Source organism: Herpailurus yagouaroundi, unplaced genomic scaffold, assembly GCF_014898765.1.
Source record: "Herpailurus yagouaroundi ecotype Mexico unplaced genomic scaffold, PumYag 203, whole genome shotgun sequence".
In the NCBI taxonomy this organism is placed as follows: domain Eukaryota; kingdom Metazoa; phylum Chordata; class Mammalia; order Carnivora; family Felidae; genus Herpailurus; species Herpailurus yagouaroundi.
In genome coordinates this window covers 3,859,543-3,879,488 of record NW_024412434.1, presented here as the reverse complement: position 1 = coordinate 3,879,488, position 19,946 = coordinate 3,859,543, and the positions used below count along the sequence as shown (strand labels likewise).

At 41.8% G+C, this 19,946-nt stretch overlaps 1 protein-coding gene across 4 annotated transcripts in view; it reads right to left on the bottom strand.

The window, feature by feature from the left end:
• Positions 1 to 8,121, bottom strand: part of NRP1 (neuropilin 1) — a 139,208-nt gene extending 131,087 nt beyond the window's left edge. For 3 of the 4 annotated variants that reach the window (XM_040451020.1, XM_040451022.1, XM_040451023.1), the window contains exons 1-2: positions 7,754 to 8,121; positions 4,147 to 4,321 (exon numbers count right to left, since the gene is read on the bottom strand). In XM_040451020.1, coding sequence (XP_040306954.1) covers positions 4,147 to 4,321; positions 7,754 to 7,826 — 248 coding nt within the window. In that variant the 5' untranslated portion in view covers positions 7,827 to 8,121. The remainder of the gene's footprint in view (positions 1 to 4,146; positions 4,322 to 7,753) is intronic. The other variant, XM_040451021.1, reaches the window with a different exon arrangement.
• Positions 8,122 to 19,946: the final 11,825 nt, after the last annotated feature.

Sequence of the window (19,946 nt, the reverse complement as noted above, 5' to 3'; positions counted from 1 at the left end):
CAATGACATTCTTGTTTATTATGCAGATATAAAGTTTTATGAGATTCAAGATGTCTGCTTTACCACCGAAGAAAACTGTAGCTGAGTAAGAGCTAACTAGCTCAATGTAAATGCTGAAAACCATTTACAGGTCACAATGAACACTGTTTTCTGAAAAACACTTCAGCAGGTTGCCTTTTTCTTTCTTTTCTGTTTGTAACTATGCTTTGACACTTCACAGGTATGGAGGATTTTACTGGTACATTTCTTCCATACCTTCTCCTCCTTCAGAATATTCTCTAGCCACCTCTCTTTTATCAACATAACAATAAAACCAGGTGGTAATTCTAGCTAAACGTCCTAGTGCAATGTTAGCCACAGACAGATTCTCTACTGCTCTACTGGTTGATTGATTGACTGGTCAATACTATACATTGTTCAATAAAAGAACTCTGGTAGTTATAATAGTATGTCTTTATGTTTATTCATAATGAAACCTGACTTTCATACTGCAACCTGAAGCATAGATTGTTGCATTTTAATATTATCAGGCACAAACTTGCACATCCATTTTCCCTAAGGAAGTAACGCCTTGATATCCACTCTAAAAACCTTATAGTGCTTATGTGTTGGGTTGGTCTTGGAGCTCTTCACATGAAAAATTGATACTGCATTAGTATATTGTTAAAAATTATCACATAGTTTTTAATTTAATTATAAATAAAACAATACCAATTTAAATAAGTAAATATTTTTCCTACCAGAGCTAATCTATTTAATTACTTATCCATCCCTACACTCCACAAAAAGAATTTTACCTGGGTTTTAAGGATGTTCCTCAATAAGCAAATGTGCTAGGGAATTGATTTCTTAAACTTTCACATGGTGGACGTTGACTGTACAAATACTAGAAAGCTTCAAAAGAAATTGCCAGGTATATTTTATGTGGATCATCCCATTACTGGATCTATGTATTTAGTTTGACATATGCTTAAGTTTCATATTTCTAAATGTTCTAACCATCACCAAGTTGTTAAAGATACCATAATAACAGTGGCAACTTCTTTCGAGGGAAGCTTTTTAACTTTTCAAAGGGCTTTCATAGCCACTACCCTATTTTATCTTGCCAATAACCCAATGACATTGGACTTTTTACTGCTCTTAGACATAAAATGTAGCTGAAACAGGGGAAGATATTAAATATCTCAAATAAGACAATCAGTTTGATCTTAACAGGAATGATAACTAAAAGCTTGCCAGCTCGGTGTATTTGGTTTATTGTACCTAATTTTGTATCAACTCAAATATGTTTTTGGAAGGAGCCTATTATAAATGGCCAAAAAACAAACAAACAAACAAAAACAAAAACAAAAACAAAAACAAAAACCCACCCCAAACCCACTAAAATGTAAAAAACAAAGAAACTATGCTTTTGCACATCCAACAAAAAATTTTTGCCTATGCATTGTTCTCCCAAGGGTTATTGGTATTTTTCATTTTTGTAGGGAATTTTAATTTTAAATTAAAGCTGTAGATTATTCTCACAGCCTTCACAAAAGATTGTCAGAATTGTGCCATGCTTGTATCTCAACTGCAACCAGGAGTCACATGTGGACCAGCTTGAAAATATAGTGACAGCAATGTCTTAAGCTGCTCTTCCTATATCATTTTTTGAATTTTTATTGATAAAACAATCAGGTAGCAACACTTCAAAACAGGGCACAAAGCTATTTTCTATGCCATCATCTCCGTTGACTTCATCAGGCTAAACATTATCAGCCTTTCAAGGCTGGCCAGGAGATGGCACCTTCACAGAGAACAAATCCCTACTCGCTACAGTTAAGAAACCACTTCACTCTGTAGCCTTGAAAAGTCTCGCCTCTATCAGAACAACAGCAACAATCTTCTTGGTCATGTCAGTTTCTTGAATACCTTGTCGATATCACTAAAATTTTCCCTTGCTATAAATTATAATTATCCCTTTTCTTGTCATGTTTAAGAAAGAACATTGAAAAAGTGCTCTTCCAATTCCACAACCCTCCACCTCCCATTATGATATAGCAAATAGTTATTGCAGACTTACTGCCTGCCAGACACTGTGATACGCACTTAACACATACTAACTCACTTGACTGGCTTCCCCTTCATACACTTCTACTCCAGCTTGCACCAGCTCACAAGAACCCCTCATGCACGTCTCTTTGCAAGTCTGCATACAGTGACATCACATAGATAGTTTGAAACTGGCCATGGTGGGAATATTTACACTACAGAAATTGGCAAATGTTACAAATGAGGACTTGACCCATCCCCTTCCAAGAACCAGTTGTTCAACCCTTACCAGCACACCATTGCTACTGACTACTGATTATTTTGAATGTTTTAGCTATTATATCATATGCAGATGTGGTCATGATTTTCAGATCAGGATTTAGTAGACATGAGTTTACTAAAATGTAATGGCATCTTATCTTTGGAAAAATGTTATTACTTGAACATGTTTTACCATCTCTTAAATATATCTCTTATAGCAGTTTAAATATTTTCAAAAAGCAAAAAATAAAACAAAATAAAATGAAAGAGAGAACAAACATCCAGCTTCTCTAGGTGACTGACGCTGTAAAACCACCATACAGAATATTGGCAACAACAATAAACTCCCTGTTTCTTAGCAGTCACTGGAACACTCTATTAATGGCAACTTTCATACAAGATTAAGGAGTCAATATAATGCCCTGAGGCACAGAACAAGGATTAAATTGGAATCAGCATACTTTTTTTACACTCTAGTGTATGCTGATTATTTGGAAATTGATCAACAGTGTATGAATGTATGCTAATTCTCTAGGTACCAGAATTAGCCTGATGACCTCATTTCCCTGCCCATGAAACACTAGTTTACCCCACCAACTCAACAGGTTGTTAAGGACTTCCTACAGGTGGGAACGTTTTCATATTACTCTGTTCTTCCCTAAAAAGGCTATGTGTTTGCAAATAGAACATTTTTAATAATGAACGTGTCTGCATAATAATGTTTATATCCAATGGAAACCATAGCCTACTCACATCGTATGAAATTATATCAAACTGATCCATTTTAAAACTTGGGAAAACATATTGGTCCCCGAAAAACACTTTAGAATTGAGATTTAAGTAGATTGTTTTCCTTGGCTAAAACTATTTCGTTATCCAAACATTCATTAAAGATAGATATTCAGGTTCAAGTGTCTGGAGAACACATCACATGCAGGGTGGCAGAGTGTGGAAACGTGGACAAGACAGAGACAGGTGGTCTCGTGGATGTCCAGAGAGAAGAGCAAATCCCGGATCTGAGGAGACTGCTGCCTGCAATGTTAAAACACATTTTCTACACTGTGCAAAGCAAGATCCACACACTAGCTCATTCATATAAAGTGAAGAGATAAAATTTAGACTGTATCTATAGTGAGGATATTTTGATAATAAGGAAATCTGGCATAAATTGATGCTTATTTACTTAACAGTAGAAGGCGTTAGCAAGATGAAAGCAGATAGATGAAATAATAATTTATACTTGAGCCCCATTGTATTCATTATCCATTAGCATTTTTTTTGCATTTTCCACAAGACACTTACAATCATTAATCTACAACGAAAACCCCTCATCCAGCTTACACTATATGCCTTATTTTTATTCAATGACACTTTGCTTTTGTCATGTCAAATTCAATAAGATTCAGTCCTTAAATCACAAAATGTGTCACAGATTTGTTAAAAAACACCCAACCTCATCATCTGTTGATGCTATATATGTTAGTAACCCACAATATTAAAAAAAAATCTTAAGTGAAAGTTTGGGTTTCTAGTTCTTCCCCTTTCCAGGAACAAAAAAAAGAGAAAGAAATGTAAATATACATTTCTTAACAAAAGAGTTCTGAAACCATAAGTGTTAACAGGAAAAAAAAATTGAGAGATTATACATTTAAACATAATATGCTAGTTTGGGGAACTCAGAAATTACTTAACATAATTTAATTTCCATACCATTGATACATGATCTGGCCTAGATCAGAATCCCTCCTGGATCCATTTATATCCCATACTGTACACACAGACTTCCCCCCCCCTTAGGCATCCATGACCACTAGATGGTGGTGTGGTGCCCTGTTCAAATACTTTCTCACTTACTTGCAGTCTCTGTCCTCCAAATCAAAGTGAGGGTTGAAGTTGATCATAATTCTCTGGTATGGGTCAGGAGCCTGAATCAGCCATTCACATTTTTCACTTGGGTGATAAGAATGAGGATAACCAGGAGATGTAAGGTACCCTGGGCTTTCAATTTTTATAGTATCACCACATTTATCTGTAATAAAAATAACATTTTAGTAAATCTTTCCCTGACAACCATTTAGGTATTCTAGCTTTATACAAACAGTACTGGTTATTAAACATTCCACAACTCTGTAGGGGGAACTCCAAGAGGTCCCCACAGGCCCTTCAGGTAGCACTGATAGCAACCCCCCCACCAAGGAACACTCTTTGATCCCAGGAAGGTTAGCACAGGAGAAAAGTAGACTGACATCTGACAGGACTCCACCCTTACCCCCACAAAGTTCCTTCCCAAGAAAAAAGGTCTTCTAGCGTTAAAAACATTAAATCCTCTCAATGGATGTTAACATGGTCCCCAGGGAGCTTCTACTAGACTTAATTATCCCCCAAGAAGTGTAATCGCATTAAGTAGCAAGTTCTGAGTGGAAGGTGACTAAAAGAAGTGATTCGACCCCTTGTGTGGCTTTTTGATGATAAGCCTGGTCTATGTCATTGATCAGTGGGGATTGTCATCCAAGATTTCGATTGGCTTAAAGCCAAACCTTTTGTGTTGTTGTTTTATCTGCCCATAAATCTAAGTGATTTTGAGTTATCTCTGCTCTGGAGATCCAGATCAACAGAGAACAAAGTGTATTTGGTGAAGCAGAAATAATTCTGCTCTACAGCTCCAAGTAAAGTTGTTCAGTCCTAGAGACTAGATCAAAGCTACTGGGCAGAAAGAAAAATAAATAGCCACCCAGCATTAATTCTAATTCCCTATATGTTGAAAAAAAAAATCCTACCACACATGAGGTCTGGGTATGGTAAGCCATAGTCTCACATTCTGCGAAAGGTGAGCTTACTAGTTTTGAGCCCTCATTTAAAAAACAAAAACAAAAACCAAATGCTGAAGTGATTCACTGAGAGCCAAATAAACCAGTCACTGGGCTGCTTTATTGTTCAGCGTAGATTCTCATTGTCACTTTTTATGATGGATTTCATGCTGGAGAGTCTCAGCCTGAAATGCTGCCACATTTATTGATGCTTAATTTTAAGCAATAAAAATTTGGTGCATAAACTATGTAAGAGGAATAGGTATGAAAGCAGTGAAATATATAAGTCTATCAATCACAAATTTTCAGTAATGGTATATATAGATTTTAATATTGCATCTAATAGATTCCCTGTGGAAAGAGAATGGCATTCTTTGCTCTCAGCATGAATTTATAAATCTACAGAATTTTATTACAGGAAAACCAGGTCAAATGGAAATGAAAGATGAAGTGCACATCAAAAATGCATAAAGCTACATGCATTACAGAAATCATTTCCCATAAATTAAAAAGAAGACAATATAAATCACATTGTTTTTCTCAATTGCTAGATGTTTCTGACCCTGTTTCTTAGACTGGGGGGTACCCTTCTACTGGTTTCCTTTGCCTTGGCTTTTAAAAGCTCAAGGTTTGCCAAGAAGAAATGTTGCAACTAGAGTTCAGGATCTCAACTAATGATCATGTTGGACTCTGTTATGTGATTCTACTGAGGCTTTTCCATTATTTCAAATGTGCAGAAAACTTGGAAAGTGACCCCATCTCATTAAGTCTCCTCCAGCTCTATACAAACATCATGGCAGTGTCTGGCATCCGTAAGAGGAGTGAAATAAAACAGCACTGCTTCTAGTCACTCCACAGAGTCACTTCAGAAGACATTTAGGTAGACTCGGTACCACATCAGAGCTCTTTAATCTGTGACTTCTGAGAAAGTGACAGTGTAATAAGATAATGTGGACTGCTAGACTCCCTGGCTCTGTTAAATCTCTCTAACAGTTGATTAAGAAAGAGCAATTTCTAATGACTCTGGACCATTAGACCTAAATAAGGTTAATGAATTAATTTAGCAGACACTGGTACTTGGAGGAGGTGGACATGGCTTTAAGAGGTCTGCTGTGTTACAGAGGCATTTACTGGCTCTGGTCACTGAACGCATAGCAACATGGCTTTAACCAGGCAAGCTCACAGACTGGAGCTCAGGTTCTCAGCATTCCCCAGATTTCTGCTAAGAAAATTTAAAAATATACTATATATATATATATATATATATATATATATATATATCCATGGACTTCACAATCTAAAGTCTGGAAGCTATTTGCATTAGGCTACGAATCCATCCTGTGAATATCCCTACTAAGGACTTAATCTCGGGAGTTGTAGAGGGCAGAGGTTGGGTTACTGTAATTTCTAAAGTCTAACCACTTGACCTCTTTCAATTGGAGGAAAATGTTTTTCATCCCTTGCCAGCCAGATTATAGAAAGATGCCACTAACTCAGGTTCATTAATAAACTGAACTCCATATTTACAGGTGTGTGTGTGTGTGTGTGTGTGTGTGTGTGTGTGTGTGTGTCGCCTCTCAGCTTTTCTTTTAGAACACTGCTTGGTGGCTGTTGGGGGAAATCTATTGCTTCAATCACAAAACCTCCAAAAAGCATATTAGAGAGATTAACTCCTATCATAAAGACGTGATTTAAATTCCTCTTGGTATGAACCCCTCCACTTGTGGCCTCTTATTAAAACAATATACCACAGTAAGTAGTGGGTGTTCTTTTTTTTTCCTAATTACTTTGATTGAAATCTAAGCCAGACAAAAGTAAATATTTGATAAATAGTTAATAATAATTGCTGAAGAATTACTGTAAAGATAATTCCATATCCTTGCCTTCACCTACTTTAAAGTGTAAGTTAAACATGCCTACAACCAGATCACATTTTAAAATACATTATTTAGTTTACAGAATACTGTTTATAACCCAGCACTCTTTCATTTACTTAGCAGTGAGTGGTGTTAGAAGCTAAGTGGAAGCTGTAGCTAGGTTAGGGATTTTCAGATATCCCGGTGTCTTACACTGTATATATCACATTCCTTTATTGACACTATGTAACTTTCATTCATACTTCAGACAGATGAGGGGCGATATGTAAAGACAGAGGACGGAGGTCCAGCAACCCCAAAACCGCTATCTCTTGCAGGCACCCACCAGAGGAGATGGTTTCAAAGAGCTGCAAAACAACCAGGAAGTTCTCCCGGCAAAGTGTTCATTAACTTTCAACAGCCATCAGATTTTTGAAAGGGAGTCTCATCTAATTGCCTTTGGGAGGAAACATTATTAAGATAATTGGTGTGCTGATCTGGGAAGGTAGGCAGCTTTGCCTTGTAACGGAGGTAGGAAAACCCCCATAACCAACCAACCAACTTGGGGAGGGAGGCCGAGGACTTGAAATCTTCCTGCCCCGAACCGACCGTTCTTATTTTTTTATTTCTCCTCCTGGACAAAAGTTTCCTCCGCCCAGGAGGTGGCTATTCCCGGTGCATCCCGGCAGTTCCGCGTGAGTCCCGTGGCTGGAGCGGGAAGCCTGAGTCCCGGCCGGACGCGGGCAGCGGGGGAGCCCGGGCGCCGCGCTGTCACACGCGCCTCCGCCTGTCACTTACCGTTTCGAAAAGCGCTGGCCGGGGCGAAGGCGACGGCGAGCGCGGCGCAGAGGAGCGGCAGCCCCCTCTCCATTCTCCCTTCGCCGGATCCCCAGGCAGACGCGGGAGAACCAGAACGTGCGGGGAAAATAGAGCAAAGCGGGGAATCTAAACAATCTGAAGAGCTTCAACTCCGCCTAGAGCCGTAAAATCCTCAGTCCGTCTTGGAGAAAGGAGAGCAGCGATGCAATGCCTTGATCCGAGAGAAATGCTTCTCTTTTTGTGTCTCAAGTCGCCTGCATCCTGTCATTTAGCTCCGGTTTCCTCTCTCTTTTCCCACACTTGTTCCTCTTCCAGGAGCCACTGCCCGGGCCATGTCTCAAAAAAAAAAAAAAAAAAAAAAAAAAAGGGGGGGGGGGGGGACGGGGGGGGGGGGGGGTGGGGAAAAACACCAAAAACAATTTCCAGAAAAAAAAAAAAAAAAAAAAATCCGGCTTGTTTCTGGACCCGTTGGAGCCGAGGAGCTGGCGCCCAGTGGAGGTCTGGGGTGTCTGCGCGAAGGAGAGGAGCACGCAATGAAAAGATGAGCGGGAGACAGAGGAGTTTCACCAACTGCACCCCCGCCTCCCCCACCTCCTTCGTCCTCCCCCTCCCCTTCTGGAGCCCTTCCCTCGCTTCCTCCCTCCCCTCTGCCGGCACAGGCTCGCCAGTAATTGCCTGACAGGAGACTGGAAGGAACAAGTTTCCCTCCGTGTGCTTTCCCCGTCCGTCTGTCGGTCTCTCCCGGAGGCCCTGAAGGATATCCACGGGAAGGGAGGCGTTGGGGGGGTCTGCGCCCAGGGCGTGTGTGTGTGTGTGTGTGTGTGTGTGTGTGTGTGTGTGTGTTTGGAAAGAAAGCATCGAGGTCGGTGCCAGCGACTGACTGGGTCGGTCTAGCCTACCTCTCTGTGCGCTCGCTCAGGACCCCCGGGGGAGAGCCCGGCAGCTGGTGGAGGATCGCCGGGATCCGGCCGCGGAGGAGTGCGGCGCGCCCGGGAGCTGGCTGCAGCTTCGAGCAACTCCAAATCCCCGACCCGCGGCGGCGAGGAGCGCTGGGCCTGCCCGGTCACTCCCGCTGTGCCGGCCCGAGGCCCGGGGCGAGGAGGAGCAGGGCTTCCCTGGCGCTCCGGGCCAGGACGGGGGAGACCCGGGAAAGCTAGGCTGGAGTGGGAGACGCACCACAGAGCCAGGCAAGGGTTGACAGTGTCGCTGCCACGTAAATCCGAATCAGACCACTCGAGCGGGCGAGGCTGTGCTGCAGCCGCACACGGCCTCCCTGTCCCGCAGCAGGGCGCGCTGCCGGGCGCCAGTGGTGCCCGGGTGCCCGCCGCGCACCGGGGGCTCCATTGTTAACTGAGATCTGGGGCCCTCTCCTCCGGGACAGAGGGAACGCGGGAGGGTGGGAAGTGGTGCGCCTTCAGCTAGGGGGCAGCCGTCGCCCGACCCCGCCCAGACTCTTGTCTCTCTGGAGCCCAGGTGTTCCCGGGGGTTGGCAATTAGGGGTCCAGGGCCCCCCGTTTCTGTGCCTCTGCTGGGAGGGAGAACAGTAGCGGGGTAGGAGGGCTCTTGGCAGGGCTCGCACGGTGCCCGCCCCAGGCCACAGGCAATTGTCATGCCAGTCCTCCAGCTCCTGTCCACCCCCCACCTCCCGTGGCGGCGCGTCCTCACTGTGGACTGGATGCCCCCCAGTTCAATCCCCAAAGGCTTTCCCGGAACTGCTGCATAAGGCCTCTGAGGATATGGATAGCAAGAATAGGGAACAAACGTTTCGGCCACCGATCAGGACCTTGAGAGGGTAAATGCCCTCGGACCTCCCCCCCTCCCAAAGAGTTCGTGCGGGAGGTGAAAAGGTCACTACACCTTCTGGGAATAGGCGTTCTGCACACACCCTGAAAGCAGAGCTTTATTCCTACCTGGCGCAAAGAGCTGGCAAAAGAGATTTAAGAATGTTGGCCAGGAGACTCTGGTCAAGGGTTTTGGCGGAAGAACTAGGGGCGGGACGGGAGGAGGGCAGCCCGAGGCGCGCGGGCCCGGCAACGCGCGATGGCGCGCGCCCCTCGGGGTGCCGGCGGGCTAGTGGCCGGGCGGAGGTGCAGCCGTGGCGCCCGCATTCACCGCGCGCTCTCTCCGGGTCCAGCTCTCCTTCCCGCTGTGGGCGCGCGGGAAGCCCCCGCCTCCAAACTGGAGACCCGGCCCCAGGGCGCCTCCTTCCCCTCACCAGTTTCCCGAGTCTTGGCTCTCGGACCCCCGGGAGGCGCTGGGTGGGGAGGTGGCGCTACGAGGCCGGGAGTCAAATGCCCGAGTTGAGCGGAAGGGACAGTGGCGGGGCCGTGGGCAGCCCGGCGTCCGGGGGCCCTGGCGGCCGGCGGGAGGGCGGGAGGGAGGCGAGACCAGGGCGCCAGCCGCGCCCAGCGCAGACCCGGGGGAGCAGGCGCTGCGGAGGAAAGCCCCGGCGCTTGGCTACGACAGGCGCACGTCGCCTCCTCCCCGTGTCCTCTCTGCCTCCAGAGCACCCCCGCCAGTCCCAAGCCCCAGCTGCGCAGGGCGAGCGGCATCATCAGATTTGGGGTGACCCCGAGCGACCTCCGTCCCGGGCTCGGAGAGAAAGGCGCCTCTCAGAACCTGGCGAGTTGACAGAGAAGGGGAATGGGGAGGGGTGTGCAGCGGTCAGGCCGTCCTCCAGTCGCAAACAGCCGCCTTCTTCCTACTGGGAACTAGGAGGCCGCACTCGCTCCAGGGAGCCGTTTCTGACCGGACTGTGCCTCCGCGGGGTGAGCGAGGGGGCACACGCGGGAGACTTGAGCTGTATTGTTTTTATAAAACTGCCGCCAATCTCTCTTCCCCTTTCCCTGCTGAGTGTGCAGTTCCCAGCCTGGACCCACCGCGCTAACAAATAAAGCCACCAGATCAGGCGCTCAGAGAGGGACTACCCCCACTCTGCAACCTCGCCGCCCCCTCTGGCTCCCTTCCTCCTTTCCCGGAGGAAGGGCACCTCCAGCGTGTCAACACGCAGGAAAAAACAAAAACAAAAACAAAAACAAAAACAAAAACAAAAACACCCCAAAAACTCCTGTCTTCTCTCTTGCTCACTTGAACACTTTAGCCAGGCTTTCTCCAAGCAACTAATAAGACTTGCACTAAGTGCTTGGGGGGAACTATCAAATTTAAGTTCTGCCTCTGATTTTTCTGGGCTTACCTGATCTGAGGCTTTTCTAGACTTCTTAGTTTCTACACAGTACTGGGGAATGGAGCCCTACCACACTGATTGATAATTGCCAGCTAGTGGGTTGGTACAGAGCAAATTGTCCTTGCTAACAACCTCTTTCCTCTGCTGTTAGATTCCCCTTAAGTGCTGAAAAGGGTCAGTTTTAGATTTCCGCAATTCTCCAGCAAGGGAGACAGACCGACCTTTATATGAGAATAAGTGATAGACAGAGGAAGAATTTGGCAGTGTTCCTAGGTTGATTTTATTTTGATCTCACGAACACATCACTCTTCCTGACATCACAAATTCCCAGACTAGATAGGACCCAGTTTCAGTGAAGGGAAGATTCATGGAGCATACTTCCAGAATGCCAGGCGGAGGCCCTGGGTGGGCAACACTGAGCCCCATAGACTCCCACACTGGAACTGCAGAGGAATAAGGGACACAGACCTCCCTAGCAGGGCTGGAATCTTTGCCTGCCATTAAGAATAGACTGGGTGGTAAATGTTTGGTTCTTTTCATCAAGCTCTCATCAATTTATCAGAAATAAGATGAGATCCATTGCTCCAGGAGGGCCATTTGAGCCACAAACTTCCTCAAAGTATTCCAGGTTGATGCAATATGGACATTGAGGTTGGTATTTCAAAACTATATCAAGTCTAGGCAAGTTTTTTAAAGCACCAAACCCACATATTTCAGAAAAGCAATAAAACAACATATTTTTAGCAGGAGCTAACCTACATTTGAAATGTAAGGATGGAAGAAGTGAAACTGGGAAAAGATTAGAAATTTAAATTTAAATTAATTTACTATTATTTTATTTTATTTTAGGTTTATTTATTTATTTTTAGTAATCTCTACACCCAAGATGGGGCTCGAACTTACAACCCTGAGATCAAGAGTTGCATGCTCTTCCTACTGAGCCAGCCAGGAGTACCTACTACTATTTTTAAAAATTATATTACAAATGACACTTCTGTCAAAGGACTCTGCTATTCAGGAGGTATCTTTTGGACCTCATCCACAGGTATGTCATTAATTTGGATTGGCAGAGGAAGGAAGAAAATAAACAAATGAAACTTTACTTTCTTATCCTTCAGTTTTGGCCTTTTAAAAATTACTTTAAGGGGCACCTGGGTGGCTCAGTCAGTTAAGTATCCAATTTAGGCTCAGGTCCTGATCTCATGGTTCATGGGTTTGAGCCCCATGTCAGGCTCTGTGCTGGCAACTCAGAGCCTGGAGCCTGCTTCAGATTCTGTGTTTCCCTCTCTCTCTGCCCCTCCCCTGCTCATTTTATGTCTCTGTCTCTCAAAATAAATGTTAAAAAAATTTTAAGTAAATAAAAAATTACTTTAAAAATTCTTCACATGTTGGAGAAAATGCTACCATCTAAAGTTTTAAGACAAAGTTATAATACAGTACATGCAATAACAAGATGCAGGAAGACAATGCTAAAATTGGAAACATGTTATCTGATTTAAAACAGTTTTTGGTGTTAGAGGTCAGGGCTAGAATTTGAAAATTATGTATTATTTGTCTAAAAGAATATTCTTAGATTGTCCTGCCTTTATTGAATTACTTTTTAATTAGGAAAATTAAGGTGATAATAACCAATAGAAACACTCATCAGACCAATAAAAACATCACGGAGAACATATTCAAAATTTCCAAAGGATTGTTTTTAAGTAGGACAATGTATAAAATATAATTTGAACAATCAAACAGCGAAGTAGTTCTCTCTTAACATTTAATCATAGTTTTATACAGAGAACTAAAATTTTAAGGAATTTTGAAAAAAAAACTAGTAAAAACTAATTTAAAAGTTGAAAACAAAAATCAAAACAACAACAAAAAAAAACAACAAAACAAAACAAACCCACAGTTAAGAATTGTAGAATTTATGTTAGCAGAATTTAATTTTGTTTTGTGTTCATATCAGATGATTCCAGCTGCTATGTGGGGAATAGGTTAAGAGTAGAATAAGGGAAGAAGCCAAGAGACCAGTTAGGAAGTAACTATGGTAGAATCTGAATATGAACATGAACAAAGATCATAACAGTGGAGGTTGGAAAAAGATGTATTTCTGGTGTACTTAGAAGTGTAATAACAGGACAGATGGTGAAATGGCTATGCTAATGAAGAAGAGGGTGTGGTCAAGGACAACCCCAAGGTTATGGCTTTCATAATTGGTGGTGATAGTCTTCAAATAGGCAAAAGACACTGGAAGGAAGACTAGTGTGGAAAGAAGATCATGAGTTTGATCTGATCCAGGTTTAGTGTTTAGTGTCTTTGAGACTATCAAATGAGGTAGGAATACAGAGGAGTGGTTTGGATTGGAGATATACATTTGTAGTCTTTGGTATGTAGCAATAGATTGTGATATTACAATCCAGTAATTATAAGAATTTAGTAATTGAAGTGGAAGGAATGGATTAAATTGCTAAGGGAATTGGAAAAGGAGAGCAAGACAGAACGCTGAGGAACATTTAAAGACTGGATTGTCAGGATGAGTCAACAAAAGATCTGGAGAATGAGCAGCTGGAGAAGTAGAAGGAAAACCAGGAGAGTATATTGTCATAAAAGTCAAGTAGAAGGGAGATTTCAAACAGGAAATGCTAGACAAGCAAGTTGAAATACTGTTGAGAGTCCTAGTTGGATGAGGACTGAAATGCAATTGGATATAGTGGCCAATCACTACTGACAGTGACTTTGACAAGAGTCTTTCCAGTGGAGTGATGGAGGGACAGGGCTAGAGGCCAGCGTGGAGGGGGCTAGCGAATGAGTGGAAGGTAAGGAAATAGCGACAATGAGCAAAGATAATTCTGTTTGCAAGTTTCTACTGAAGGTGGGGGAGACAGAAAATAGCCCTGGAAGGAAGAAGTGTGGAGGGAGGTTGATTTTTTCTCTTTCTTGTTTGCTTTCAAGATGGGTGCTCTCGAACACTCTTAAATGCCAATGGGTAGAATCTAGTATTGGGAAAGATATTGAAAATAAGGCACAGCCTCTCTATCATAGCCATGTGAGGAAAGAGGAGCTGGTGGATGTAATTGCATAGAGGTTTGCTGTCCTGGTAGGGGACAGTTTCTCTCTAGTGTCTTCCATTTTCTCCTGTCCCATGCGATAAGAGGGAGAGAGAGAGGTATTGAAAGTCTCTGGAGATAAGCATAATTGGAATGAAGAGCAGACTGACCAGAGAAGCTGTTCCTGTTGTTTTGATAATTTTGTAGGTTGAAAATTTGAACTAGGGACACTTTTCCTAGAAAAATTGGCTTCCATGAAACATAAAAGCTTGCTTAACCCCTACTGACCTAGTAATCAAATATTCATGGTATTATTTCAGTTTTAGTGACTCAAAGTATGTGTTTAATAATGCCTTAATAAAAGGGAATTTTTCTAACTATTATTTATAAAAAATTAATGAGTGTGTCTACTAATGTACAGGAAAGTGTCACTCCAAATAACTCTTTGCAATGTCTTCCACTCCCACCCAATCTCTTCTTTATCTTTTATCCTTCTGGAGATGGCCAAAGAATTTTAAATGTTCATTTACACCCTATAGAAGCCATCCACAGACTTGCTTGTTTGGATATTCCATGTGAAATAAACTGTTTCTTCAATTTTGGAAAGTCAAGATTCAACAACAATATTGCACACACTTTCCATAGATACATAGGTGATTGTTTTGCTTACTTTGAGTTGTTATACAATTTCCTGCCTTGATAGTTCAGCCAAATGTATTTGATAGACTATTGTCAGTGGGCATCATTTTCAACAAGCCCTCTTCCTTCAGTTTATTATGTTAAACCAATAGATTGTCAAAGCACCTTTTCTCCTATATAAGAGGTAACATATACTTGCTGGTTGATTTCAGCTACAAAATTCATTGCTTTGATGGACTTGTCCTAATGCCACATAAAAGTTTGTATGACCTGAGGAAGGCATGCAGAACAAGGGAAGCCTTTGGGGAACCTTTGTACTGTAAAAGTTCCTCAGACTAGTCATTCAACAAGTTACCTTTTGCAGGCACATTCTCCTCCTGCACAAATGCTATAAACACCTCAGCAGGGACAATAAATAGCAATGTAGACAGGAAGGGAAAATATTTAGTAAGAGACACTCCTGCACTTTCTCTTCTCAATTTTGTTGGTGTAACTTTTAGTTGTAGAAATTAAAAATAATAGAAATGTAAAAGTTGAGACAGCAAAATTGTTAAGCGATAGGTGATAAAACAAAATATATAGGCTTGCATTTTGAAATGTGAAGCAAAAAAAAAAAAAAAGAAAAAAGAAAGAAAGAAACAAAAAGCAAGCATCCATGAGAACTTTACTACTTACAATTTGCATTCAGAGTTCAAAGTGGACCTGGGTTTCACCAGCCTCTAAAGAGATCATTTCTCCCTCTTATGCCACAGGTTGAAGAACCAAGATACATGGAGAATTCAAATTTGGCAAGATTATGCAGCAATTCTATGATGGAATAAACTGTGGGAAATTGATGTTCTGAATTTATCTTTACCAATTGATGTTCCTTTGTATCTTAAGGAAGATAGAAGTAAAACTATAAAATAAGTTTAACACAATTGGTTTATTCTTTAGAAAATTCATAAAATATCCACTAGCTTGTGTTTTATGAGGTCAAATGGCATCTTAAATTCACACTGTGCTATTGTCTCTAGTCTGGCATTCAAAGGCATATTTCTCCATTGGATTTTAAAATTCCTTTGTGATATCTCAGACTTTGGAATTATATTGAGACACGGATTGGATGTAGTCAAATTTAACTCATTCTCAGATTTACTCAAACATACTCAAATTTAATGTTGTCTGCCTAAGCAAACTCTTGTCTCATTGATTTTTAAGATTCTTTGGACCTTGGTTTGAAATGGTCTGCCTTGGGTTTTTAAACAGGTGCTACTGTAGGAAACAGATCAACTCTTGATATCTGTGTAGTTCCTATTAGCTCTGATCATGTCAGGTGAATATCTTTTATTATGTAGATATAAGACAGCAACTTTCCTGTCAGGTATAAAAGGAAGCATCTCCTAAATTCTAGGATGATGAGGGGTAATCAAGGTTGTCACTTGTCAGTCTGTTTTAGCTTAAACAAAAAAGTGATTTAATGGTCCTAATTGGGAAATCAAGATGTGGACCTAGCCTCAGGCATAGCTAGGCCAAAGGTTCAATTGGTGCCAATCAGCAGGATATGTGTGTTTTCATCTGAGCTGGCTTCATTCTCCAACAGGCACTCTCCAGGCAGTGTCAAGGGTAATAGCAAGTCCATACTTAAAGCTTCCTTCTTTGTAGATTGTGTTAGTAGAGAAAGGGTTCAGAGGTAGGCTTTCTCTCCCAAAATATGTACTTACCTTCCATAAAATCCAGATGGATCTGCTTGGTTTATGTGCCCATCCCTGGAGCAGGCAGTTGTCAAGGGAGATGGATTCCTCTTGTTCGTCATCCTGGGTCACTTGCCCAACCAGAGCCGTGGGCATGAAGGCGCATGATAGACAGAGTGCAGAGAGGCAGTCTCTGAAAGAAAAAGAGGGTCTCTAGTTTCCTGGAAGAAGTAGGAAGGAATGCCAGGTCACCAGAAGCCACAAGTGTCCACTATTCAGCAGACCAGTCTCTTTGTTGTTTGGGAGTGACCAGTTACCAAACTTTCAGTTCTTCATTTTTATTATGGTGGATGACAGTGTGTGTTTGTTTTGCTTTCCTTTGTTTTTAGATTTTTATCCAAATATCCAACTGTGACATAGCATGCATCTATAGTTTTTATTTCAAACTTCATTTAAGGTTAGCTATCAGTAAAATGATAAAGCAGGTGAAGGAGTTCCTTTTTAACTCCACCTTCTTTTCAGTGACTCTCCTGCATTTTATTTCTCTTCTCCCTGCTCCTTCACAAAGGCCTTTAAAAAAAAATATATCACTCACTGTAAGAGCACAAGACTTAACCCACAGAATGGTGAAATTTCAGGGGCTATGTAATCCAAGTTAGTAAGCTCTTAGAGGCCAGGAAATTTTCAGGATACCCTCATAAGGATATGAATAAGGAATCTGTGCACAATGGCGTCAGAATACCACCACTGGGGTTCCAAAGTGTTAAGTTGCCTTCAAGGGGGAAATACAAACATATCTACTTTGGGGAGATTGCTGTGAAGACACAGCCTAAGAATCACTTATAAAATAATTTGTTTTCTTCAACAAATAAACAGTTTTTAGGGTGACATGATTGGTGGACTCTGGTGTGAAGTTTGCAATAAACAGTAATCACATCCTAAAAAGAACTCGGAACAATATGTTCTAATGCAGGTCTTATGTGGTACATTTTCTTGAGGTATGTTAAGCCTCATGGAAAAAAAGAACTACTTGACCATATTGAGACATATTTGGAACAGGCCCACACACATTTATAGTACCAGACTTTTTTTTTTTTTTTTTTTTATATAATGTTACTCTTTAAAAATAGTATTTTTTAATGTGTATTTTGAGAGAGAGAGGGGTTGGGGGGTGTGGAGAAGAGAAAGAAGGAGAGAGAATCCCAAGCAGGTTCCTGTTGTCAGCACAGAGCCCCCACTTGGGGCTCGATCTCATTAACTGTGAAATCATGACCTGAGCTGAAGTCAAGAGTCAGAAACTTAACTGGCTGAGCCACCAGCTGTCCCTAAAAATTTTTTAAGATACACGCTTAAATAAGGATGTGAACAATGTCAGAGAGATGCTCACCTATGAAAGCATATAACAGGAAAGTACACCTTAATTTCAGAGCACTGTGCTGAGAGTCCAGACCCAGAGGGTCCAGGCTACCATTTTACCACAACTCTGTGCAGTACTGAACACATCGCTTCATCCTGCTGGGCTGCCAGGGTTTTCATCTGTAAAACACAGGCATTGGATTCAGTAATCTTTCAAGGCCTTATCAGTGGCAAAATTGGATGATAATTTTACTATTTGAGAGCAGTTTTTTTTTTTTAAACATTAGAGTGGGTGTCTCATTCTCCAATATTCTGTAAGACCTTGAATGTATGGGTGCTATTCCAGGACATCTCAGGGAGTCTCTCACGCTGGCTCCTTTGCTCATGTGATATTTAAAACCTTCCCAGTGTATTTTCTTTCTGAATTGTTTTCCTAACATGGACCATGAAGCTTTGCAGTGGACTTGAAGACTGTGTCCTGTGTCCATCTGTATATACTGTCAGTAAGAAAAAAAAAATAATAAAATAAAATAAAATAAAATAAAAATAGTACTATCCGAGGAATGGCAGGGAGTGACCAAAACCATAAGAGAAAGCAAAATAAAGAAACCACAAAACACCCTTCACCAAAACTCTTCTTTGCCTGATTTCTCATTAAGTATAGGGCAAGTCAGCATTCCTATTCAGCTGGGAACAGGAGTACTTATTTCATAAAGGATCTTTGTGAGTTAACTAGATTAAAATTTAAGAAAAGGTTTATTGAGAAAGTACAGGGTAAAGCAAGGCTATTCCTCTTTATGTTTCTCTGACCATGTGCTGTTTGTGCTAATGGACATGCTCTGCCTTTCTGGGTACCCTTGTCAATGGAAGCAGAATATGCACCAAGCTGGATCTCTGCTCTTTCATTCCCACTTCCCTTCAGGGAGCAATGATGGAGACTTGCTGGTGCTAGGTCAAGTTGAAGACAAAAAATAACACGTTTGGTTTGTGGGTCTCCTTTTATGTTACCTCTAGCTTCCATATCAAGGGCACATTATGTTTCAGAGTATTTTTCAGATTAATCTGGAGCTCAGTTGCAGACTTGCTCGTGAGATTGAAAGCTCTACCTACCCAGTACCATGCTTTTGACACAGGAGCATTTTCTGGGGCAATTTTTGGTTCTTCATAGGGGTATTAGATGGGCTCATACTGATTAAGCTGTGGTTGGCTCTAGCAAATATTCCCCATATTATTAAGTCCAGAAGATAGGTTTGGTTTTGTGGCTAAGATAAAAATATTCCTCAGTGTCTTGCTGGCCCAAAGCATGAGGAGGTCAGAGTAGAGCTTCTTCATCTATCTGACAAAGCGTACCTTTGCTGTGATTTTAACAACCACATCCCTTAGTAAAAGCTGTCCTTGGAAAACAATATAAATAAAATAAAAGTTTTATAAAGGCTCCCAAAACATTCTTCATTTTCCCCTGAGGCTGTAATGACTATCCTGATTTTAAAATCCCTTTTGTTGTTCCTTCTGAGTTTTCCTATTTCATGCTCCCTGGGAGTTTCTCTGTAAAATAAGCCTGTGGAAAATGGGTAATGAGGAAATCATTGCCTTAATTGAAGGTCACATCTACAAAGATCCAGGTAGGTGTACTTTGGCTGATGGAAAAATCCCCCAGAGTGATATCCTGCTGCCCTAAAAGAGAGGCTTGGTTGTAATTTGTCAGAACCATGTTGGCCCCTCGTTGGTGTCCAGCACATTGTCTTTCTTAATCTCACAACCAGGTAATTTCCATTACTGATGACTCCCCACCTTCAAAGGGGAAAGGGAAGAGTCCCCAAGGGCTTCCATAATTAAGCACAAACACTTTTACGGTATTAAGTCAAAGCCAAATGACTTCCAAATCTTCTTGGTGTTGAGTTCGTGCACTCTACGCAGTTGTGACCTTTACTATGTCCCTTTTAATTCTGACAGATTGATACCATGGCCTTGTTATTTTACTGTTCCTTCTAGTGCTTCCATTGGAAAAGAAGAAAAAAAGAGAGTGATTTTTGTTTGTTTGCTTGTTTCCTTTCTTTTCCTTTTGGTTATTGTTAACATCCAGTGTGGACACATTTTTTTACTCCAAAGCAGAGAAGACATTCTAAATACAAAAGACACTGTTTTCAATAACTTGATTTCCTAGACCATCAGAGGATTCTGGGATCTGTCAGACTGCAATGTAAGCATTTTATCAGAGTTCTCATGACAGCATTATTAGCTAGTAGTTTCACCTAAAAAGCCTTCTTAATTTGCTTTTGTTT